The 8,611-nt window shown below is 55.5% G+C and overlaps 2 protein-coding genes across 2 annotated transcripts in view; one reads left to right on the plus strand and one right to left on the minus strand.

The window, feature by feature from the left end:
- ARPC2 (actin related protein 2/3 complex subunit 2) overlaps window positions 1-4,189 on the plus strand; it is a 13,159-nt gene extending 8,970 nt beyond the window's left edge. Inside the window, exons 7-10 of the mRNA XM_014306457.2 lie at window positions 906-1,032; window positions 2,383-2,483; window positions 2,830-2,930; window positions 3,747-4,189. Of these exons, the coding sequence (XP_014161932.1) occupies window positions 906-1,032; window positions 2,383-2,483; window positions 2,830-2,930; window positions 3,747-3,771 (354 nt within the window). The 3' untranslated portion in view covers window positions 3,772-4,189. The remainder of the gene's footprint in view (window positions 1-905; window positions 1,033-2,382; window positions 2,484-2,829; window positions 2,931-3,746) is intronic.
- On the minus strand, window positions 3,989-8,605 carry AAMP (angio associated migratory cell protein). Its single transcript, XM_005416050.3, has 11 exons — window positions 8,593-8,605; window positions 8,151-8,303; window positions 7,631-7,750; window positions 7,359-7,498; window positions 7,130-7,274; window positions 6,904-6,987; window positions 6,513-6,628; window positions 6,074-6,177; window positions 5,507-5,597; window positions 5,083-5,237; window positions 3,989-4,828 (listed from the first exon to the last, which is right to left on the minus strand). Exons 2-11 carry the CDS (start codon window positions 8,284-8,286, stop codon window positions 4,753-4,755), a joined length of 1,167 nt encoding a protein of 388 aa, XP_005416107.2. The 5' UTR covers window positions 8,287-8,303; window positions 8,593-8,605; the 3' UTR covers window positions 3,989-4,752.
- Between the last annotated feature and the right edge of the window lie 6 nt (window positions 8,606-8,611).

Here is an 8,611-nt window from a genome sequence, read left to right on the forward strand (position 1 = left end):
TGTCTGCTCATCTGGGCTCTCATGGAGAAAATGTGACCATTAACTAACCAGTGAAGCCATTTGAACCATTTCACCCTCTGGCATAAGCAGGCAGAAGTGCAAGCTAAGCATTTCATTAAGGAAGCCCCAGCAATCTACTTTAAAAGGGACATGGATGCCCCTGCCAAGGGTAGCTGATAATGTGCAGGTTGGGATGGAGGTCAGTGGGGCAGAGGGAAGACTGCCCTGCCTTGGGGCAGAAGAATGGTCTCTGGACATTCCCAGCCCACACAGAGATGGTCCTTACAGTTCCTGAAATGCAGAGCCAGTACATTTCCTGTGAGGTAGGGGAAGGGATCTACCTGCCTGAAGGTATTGTTTCAAGGAGTAGGGAAGCATTAAGAGGAGCAGACTTCACATACAAGCTTCAAGCCCCCAGATGCATCTTGATGCCTAGGCAGACTCCTGGTGGGAGATGGTTTCTCAAATGGCAGAAGCTTTACACTAGGTGCAATGGAGACCTTGCAGCCCTTCCTGAGAATTTCTGTTCCTCGGGGGTGATGGGTACTGTGCACTTTCACTGGAAGCATTGAAGTTCCAGCAGGAGCTGTGCTGTCTCGTGTTCTTGCTCAGACTGAGGTTTCCCTTCCACAAAACACCCATGGCAGGGGTGTGACACACTGAAAGCCACCTCAGCTGAGGGACTGTGCTACGATCGTGTATAAACCCAGGACAGCCATGCATTTTGGGCTGCTTTTTCTGGGAAAAAGAGTTACTTTCAGGGTGTTTGGCCTGATGAACTTAATTCAAGGAAAGCTGGACCACCTTCTGCTCATTGCCCTTTGGCAGTGAGGAAACCCCATTTGCTTTCCCAGCATGTTGCTGAAGGATCACAGTGGGAATCACCTTCACTTTGTCTTGTTCAGGAGTTCAAGGAGGGTCGCCGGGCCAGTCACACAGCCCCACAGGTGCTCTTCAGCCACAGGGAGCCACCCTTGGAGCTGAAAGACACGGACGCAGCTGTTGGCGATAATATTGGCTACATCACTTTTGGTAAGCAGGCAGCTCTGAGGCTTGGGGATGCTTGGGGAGGAGAGAGGTTCCTGTTGCTGCATGAAAAACAGAAAGGAATTCACCTTCCCTGAGTGTCGAAGTGGGCAGTTCAGGGCTGCAAGACTCTGGGGTTGCATCCTGTCTTGTGTGCCCCCTTTGGAGTGTCCCTTTTCTGTGTCAGGTCACCTCAGCTCTGCTGTGGGCAAGAAGATGTGGAAGTGGACAGTGAGTTTAGTGTGTGCCTACAAATTAAGTTCAGTATTTGGAAGCCAAGGGAAGAGTGGCTTTGCTGTGATATTTTGGAAACTGGAGGTTTCTTGTGAAAGTTTTCATGCAACTGCACTTGTAGGTAGTCCAGCTGCAGGGAGCTGTGCAGTGCTTGATTAGCAGAGGCAGTCAGAGAGCAGCAGTAGAGCAGTGCATTCTGCTTCTCCAGTTCTGCCTCTTTGCTCTGGGCCAAACACTGATCAGCCACTTTCCCCTGCCAGAGGTGCTGGCCAGCAGAGCCATGACTTCCCCCAGGGTAGCAGTGCTGAGGAGTCTAAACCCTGCCTGTTGAAAGGGATAGGTCTCTTCAAGATATTTGGGTGTATTATTAGGTGTCTCAGGCCAGCATTCCTGTAGTTTGGAGCTCTGAGATGGAGCACAGACTGCAGGGAAAGGTGAAGATAGCATTGCCCTCTTCCTGTGCTGGAAATGGTGCCTTGAGGCCTGGGCAGCTGTCAGCTATGGAAAGAAGAGGTCCAGAATGGCACAGACTTTTGTTCTTGTTGAGACTAAATTTCCCAGTTATCTGATCTGACAGTCTCAGGTGAGATCATCACCCAAACAAAATGTTCTTTCAGCCCTTGGATCTGGGACACCTCACAGAGCACCAGCTTATGGAAAGACCAAGCTACTTGCTTGTATCCAAGTCTGTCTTACATTACAGGGCTGGCAAGCTGCCAGGCAAAGATCCACAACCAATTTCAAGACCCCAGGGCAGACTGGATCTTGAAATTGGTTGAGCGGCCTGGGCGCCCTGGTCTGCCTCTGAGCTTGCTCCTCCAATTGTATCTCCCAAGCACTGATCATGTGGTTTCCTACAGTGTGGTTGTTTATGGACACCTAGCCTTGCCTGTGTCCTGCAGAGTGCACAGGCTACTGTGGGAAATGTGGAAAAGTGCTCTTAAGCCTTGTATTTAAAATCACAAGTGCTGCTTAATCTTGGTCCATGTCAAGAGTAAAGGGTTCTTTATAGAGAGCAAGGCAGGGATTCAATACAGCACAACCTGAAGCCTCCAGCACTGATCCTGAAGGCCTTGGCAGCCTCAAGAGGTACTAATGGTCTGTGTTGGCCTCTTCTTTCAGTGCTGTTCCCCCGTCACACCAATGCTGCAGCCAGAGACAACACCATAAACCTGATCCACACATTCCGGGACTACCTGCACTATCACATCAAGTGCTCGAAGGTATGAGGGCTGGGGAACAGAGGGTGGCTTCAGCCCATCTAACCTGGGTGCTGAAGGGGAGAAGCAGGGACAGGGGTGCCCCTTGAGAGTTTATTAGGGTCTGCCACTGCCCTCCCCAGTCATGCAGGGGTGGCAAGTGATGCATCGTTGCCTTCTCCCTGTTCTTGGACACAAGACTTGCCATTCTAGCAGTGAAGTAGGATTTTTCCCTTTTGGATCTGGTTTGTTTCCTTTCTGAGAACAGAAATGAGGGTAATTGTTCAGAGTGACCTGCCTTGGATGTGTCCTGAAATCTCAGCTAAGAAAGGTTCCTGACATGTCCCTATTTTGTCCTAATGAAACACAGGCCTATATTCACACGCGTATGAGGGCGAAAACGTCAGATTTCCTCAAGGTGCTCAACCGTGCCCGTCCAGACGCAGAGAAGAAAGAAATGAAAACAATCACGTGAGTAGCAAAGCAGGGCATGGCTGCCTGGGCTTCTCTGCCAGCCACGAGCTCAGTCTTGCTCAGTTTGGCATACTGCAGTCCAGGGCAGGCAGGGGCTGACCCACAGCTTACTGCCTCAGATGTCAGGTTACTGTCCTCAGATGTTGAGGAGCTGGGTCTGAAGTAAAACCCTGTGCTGGCAGGTCCTTCACAAAAGGCTCATACATGGCCTTGCAAGCCCTGGTGTCTCCATTTCCCCCCACCAAGCCCCTTGGGCACTTTTTCCCTGTTATATTAGAGTTGCCCTGTCCATCTCTGGGGGCAGCTCCAGCTCACAGAAGGGAGAGGAGCCAGGTCCTTCCTTGGTGTTTGTGGGCACTGGACCAGGTCTTGCTGCCCAGCATGTCTGCAGCTCCTCAGAGTCACTGGCTGCCCTTGGCCAGATGATGGCTGGGGCCAGGCCACCATGCTGGCTGGCTCCCTCTTGTGAACAAGGAGCCCACAGTGAAGTGGATGGAGGAGAGCAGTGGTGTGAACATGTTTCACTCAGGTCCCTTACCTTCTGCTCATCCCAGAGCCCCTTGGTGTCCTTTTTTCTCTGCTTGTCCTGTCATGTCCCCTTTGCATGCTGCTTTGGGGCATGAGGGTTGTCCCCTCTGCAAAAGTGAGCCCCTCTTTCCCATAGCCCTGTGACTTGGTTCTGCAGCCACAGACCCTGTGAGCTCCAACCCAGCAGTGCCTGCCTGGCTTTGAGAGCCCCGAGAGCTGTGTGTGCCCCAGCACAAGCCCCACAGGCCGCTGGGGCTGTGCTGACCCCTCTCTCCATCGTTTCAGGGGGAAGACGTTCACAACCCGTTAACACCAAGTCACCAAGGCTGCCGGAGGACGAAGGTTGGGGCACTTGCTACCTGATAATCGTAGCTTTTAATGTTGCACCTCTGTGGGCTCATAAGGAATTCAAGCAATCGGGGTCTGTTTGTACGACACTTGGGGGAGTAATCTGCAGAAACGAGCTGTGCTTGCGAGGACTCGATCGTTCCAAGAAACAAAACTTTAATTCCAGTTTGATTGACTTAATTTCTTTTCTTTTTTAATTTTTTTTTTCTTTTCAAGCTGTTTCGCTTTGCAATATGTTACCGGAAATAAGTTGCAGTATTTCTTATGAGAATAATGCAATATTAACTTGTTTTCTTCTGAGTATTTGAGTTCAAAACTCCTGTATCTGAAGAAATACTGTTGGGGTTCATTAATAAAGAAGATCTTTCTATCTTAAAGGACTGTGAGGCTTTGGCTTGTCAATGCACATGACCTTGCCCTGGAAGGGGTGTTTAGTCACAGCCCCAAGGGAGATAATTCCTGTATTGTGGAACATATGCCTTCTGGTGAACTTTGGGGTGCAGTACCCAAATCTGGGAATAGTGTGTTCTGTTAGGGAACTCCTAGACTCTACAGAGCAGGATTCTCCTTGCTTCAGCTAGCAACCTGCACCCTCCTATCCTGACTTCTTCATTCCCCCTAGCAGGGATAGCTAGGATGGGAGTCTCTGCCACTGGTCTTCGGGCCACGGTTGGATGCCAGGGAGATCCCTGAGGAGGGAGCATAGCTCCCCAGATCCTCTTCCCCCAACAAGTAGAGTAGATGGCATCCAGTGAAATAATTTATATAATTAAAGACATCTTCATACAAAACCCCTGGCTTGGCCCCTAGATGCCGAGGGCAAAGCAGGGCAGGCTGGAAAAATTACAAAGCACGCACTGGAGAAGGGTGGTGAAACCATGTCCCTCGTCCCTCTGTACACAAGGCGCAGGGCAGCGCCGGGACGCCATCCCTTGACACAGTTCTAGCGATCAGGCCGCTGGACGCAGAACACTTTGGCTTGGTGGTCGCCAGAGGTGGTCACCACAATGGAGGCATCCCTGCAGGGAGACAGGGCTCAGAGGTGGGGTGGGACGTCCAGTATCCCTGAACATCAACCCCAGCCCAGCTCTGAAGTGCTGCACTCCCCCCTGAGACCCTCAAGTCAGCATGAACCTAGGTTTGTCCCCCACCTTGGGACCAGACCACAAGGGCACTCAAGAGGCAGCTTGTGATGTGAGCTCCTAGGCTGGAGGCCCCTGCTACCACTGCTCCCTCCACCCAACAGGGACGGGGTCTAGGGGTGCCTGCTCACTTGTTGACGGCAAAGTCGAGGATTTCAGCAGAGTGCCCTCGGTACTCGCTGATCATCTTCCCCGAGCGGGCGTCCCAGAGCCGCACGGCCCCGTCCAGGCTGCAGGTGTACACCACGGCCGAGCTCTCCTCCCACAGCAGCTGCACGATCCCTGACTGGGACAGGGGGAGACCACAGTGCAGACCTCCAGCAAGGCTTAGCTCCTCCCATGTATCCCCGCCCCCTCATGGTGTCTGCCATCCCCCCAGGAGAGCCAGACCCCAGGGCCAAGCACATCCGCTTTGCAGAGACTGCGGCTGTCCTCTGGGGAACCCCAAGGCTAAGGGAGAAGTACAAATTGGGAACTGGCCCTTGGGCTCCAAGGGAGATCTCCAAAAGGCCCAAACCCACCTCCCAAGCCTGGGTGGAGGGGGGAGGGCAGTACCTCATGTTGGCACTTATGCCTCAGGCTCTGTGTGGAGAGGTCGTAAATAGCCAGTGTGCCGTCAAGATAGCCCACAGCAGCCAGTGGCATCCTACAGAGAGGGGAAGAGACATTACATGGGACATGGGAAGCAGGGATGGAAACACATCGAGGCTTTGGGTAAAAGGCAAACCCTATGCTGAACGCTACAATGTATGGAGAAGATGAAGGACAACCTGATGGCTGGAGCCATCAAACACACTGCTTGGGAAACCCAACAGTACAGCAAGTCAACAATCAGCCCATGGTTTGTGAAGATGACAATGTCCTAGCAGGAAAATAGCTGTCTGCAGAGTATCCCAGCCAAGCACTGGTCCATCAGGCTAGCCCAGAATCCCAGCAGTTGCAGGGAGGACTAAGCAGCTGCTGTCCCTTGGCCTCATACCAAAGGGATCTGGCATCTCCACACCCAGCTGGGGAGGATGGAGGCAAGAGAAATGCAGCGGATTGAGTGCAAGGGATGCAAATGGATCTGTGTAACAAGCCCTGTAAGATGTAGCACTGAAGAGGGGCTGTCCCAACACTCACACATTACAGAAGCCCAGGGACTCCACTGAGTTGGACTCTGCCTCCTCGCCCTCACTGACGGGTGCCTTGGGGGTCACGCTCTCCATCTTGAACACGCACACCACCTGGGTAGAGGGAGGGTGACTATATCCCGAGGGAAGGAGACCCAGATGCACAAAGGTCCCGTTCGTACTCGGTACCGAGTCTGCGCCCTCATTAGAACAAGGCGCGGCCCCAACTCCTGGGAGCAAACAAGAGGGAACTTCCTTCCAGGAGCCGGGCGGGACCACCCAGCCCGCGCTCCCCCCGCAGCGCGAGGGCGCCGCCTGCCGGCTGCCGATGGCCGCACACCGGCCCTGCATGTGAGGGGGCCCAGCGCTCCTGGCTCTGCCCCGGCCCAGGACAAGGCACTTGGGGGGTCCCCAGCACCCCTGGCTCTGCCCAGCTCCCACAGACGCACCTTGCCCGTGGCAGAGTTGATCAGCTTGGCATGACAGTCCACGGAGCCCGTCATGATCAAACTGCCATCCTGGTTGCTGGCCACACACGTCAAGGGGTCCTGATGGCCATCCTGGCCTGGGGGGTGAGCAGCAGGTATGAGCATTATATGCCCTCCCCACAGAGACCCAGTGAGCCTTGAAACACCATCCTGCAGCCCCCACCCTGCCTGGCTCTGCCAGCACCTCCACAAGCAACAGCACCACTGCAGACAGAGAAACCCTGTGCCAGGCTCCCTCCTGCCCTCACAGGATACCTCCTCTCCACTCAGGCAGAAGTCAGAGCCCACTAGAAGTGGGCTGTTTGCCCACTAGGGAGCAGCCCAGGTGATAAACCTCTTCCTTCTTCCTTACCTTTCAGGACATGCAGCGAAGTTCCCTGCTTTAGGTCCCAGATGCGCATGGTCCCGTCCTCATACCCCACCACTGCTCGCTTCCCTGGGTGAGACAGAGACAGCAGATGGAGACAGGGCCCCCCATCCCCCTGCCACCCATTCAGCACAGCCTGGAGAAGCAGGAGGGCAGATGGCCCACACAGAGCTGGTGACATGTCACACTCCAGAGAGGCCCCGTGCCTCACCATCAGGCAGGATCCTGCCACATGTGGCTGGGCATGCTGGACCCTGAAAGGTCTTGCAGTCCCCACTGGGGATCTTCCACATCCAGGTGTTGCCATCAGCTGTACCAGCCAGAAGTACATGGGCTTGAGGGTGCCACTCCATCCACTGGGCAGAGAGAGGGACAGGGAGTGTCACCAAAGTGCTGCCACCCCACCTGCTGGCTGGGGAGCTCCCCACAGCACCACTCACCTCCAAGTCCCCCACTTCAAAGGACCACACTTCCTCCTTGGCATCCACCCGCCACACTTTGATAAGCCCAGACATGTCACCTGTGGCCACGAACACAGAGTCGTGACTGAAGCCAACACAGGTGACCGAGTCCTTGTGTCCTGTGAACATCAGGGGACAGAGACTGCTCAGGCCAAGCTATGGAAGATGGTCAGGAGCACAGCATCAGCTGGAGGGAAATGTGTGCAGATAGGCACTGCTGAGAGGGGACACAGCTGCTCACTGCACCTCACCTGAGCACTCAAACAGGAGCTCCCCATCACTCACGCGCCACACGAAGGCCTTGTCATCCTCTCCGCCTGTCACTGCCAGCGTGTTGGTCTTGGGGTCAAGGCTCACACAGAAGACAGAATCTTCACAAAAGAGCAAAGAGAGGCTACATGGCTACAGTGCTGATCCCGCCTCACCTGAAGTTCCCAGGGTATCCAAACCCCAGGCAGCACTGGGTCTGGGTGCGTGGTCAGCAAGCTGAATTCTCAACGCATCCCAGTGGGAACTAATTCTTCACGTGGAAGAGGAGAGGCCCAGGCTTTCTGCTGAGCTTAGGGCCAGCTGCTAATGGAATGGGAGGCCCAAAGGGCTCTTCTGCCAGAGCACAAGGCAGAAACAAGCCCAGAGCAGCTCTGAGTTCCAAGAAGGCTGGGACACAACAGCCAAGCAAGGCCCTCTGCACCCCTGGACTCTGGGGAAAGCCAAGACGAGGCCAGGACTCGAGGGGGGTCCCAGCTGCTTCTGCCCGTGCCCAGCACTCACCCGAGTGGAGCGAGAACGTGACCTCGCTGTCGTCCTGTGCCTCCATGCCGTCCTCCACCCCCTCGTCATCCTCCGACTCCCAAGCCTCGGCATCGGGCTCTTCTGCCCCCTCGTCCTCAAAGTCCACGTCCTCCATCTCCTCGGCCAGGTCATCTGCAGAGGGCGAAGGTCAGGGCGGGGCTCGCGGCCTGCCCGGCTCGGCGGGACAGCGGGGCGGCTGCGGGACGGGGACCGGGGGATGCGCGATGCCGCCGGGGCCACGAGCCCCAGAGCAGGGAAACCGCAGAGGAACGGGACGCGACACGGGGAGAGGCCGCGGGCCGGGGGGATGCCCCGGCCGGGCCTGGCACTGGGGTGGGGCCGCAGCGCTCCCGGTGCCCCGGCGGGAGGCCGGACCCCCGCAGGCCCTGCCCGGTGCGTGGCGCAGGGCGCCCCGTCTCACCCGGCCCGGGCGGGCCCAG

The sequence above is a fragment of the Geospiza fortis genome, unplaced genomic scaffold (genome assembly GCF_000277835.1).
Source record: "Geospiza fortis unplaced genomic scaffold, GeoFor_1.0 scaffold112, whole genome shotgun sequence".
NCBI classification, from domain to species: Eukaryota; Metazoa; Chordata; class Aves; order Passeriformes; family Thraupidae; genus Geospiza; species Geospiza fortis.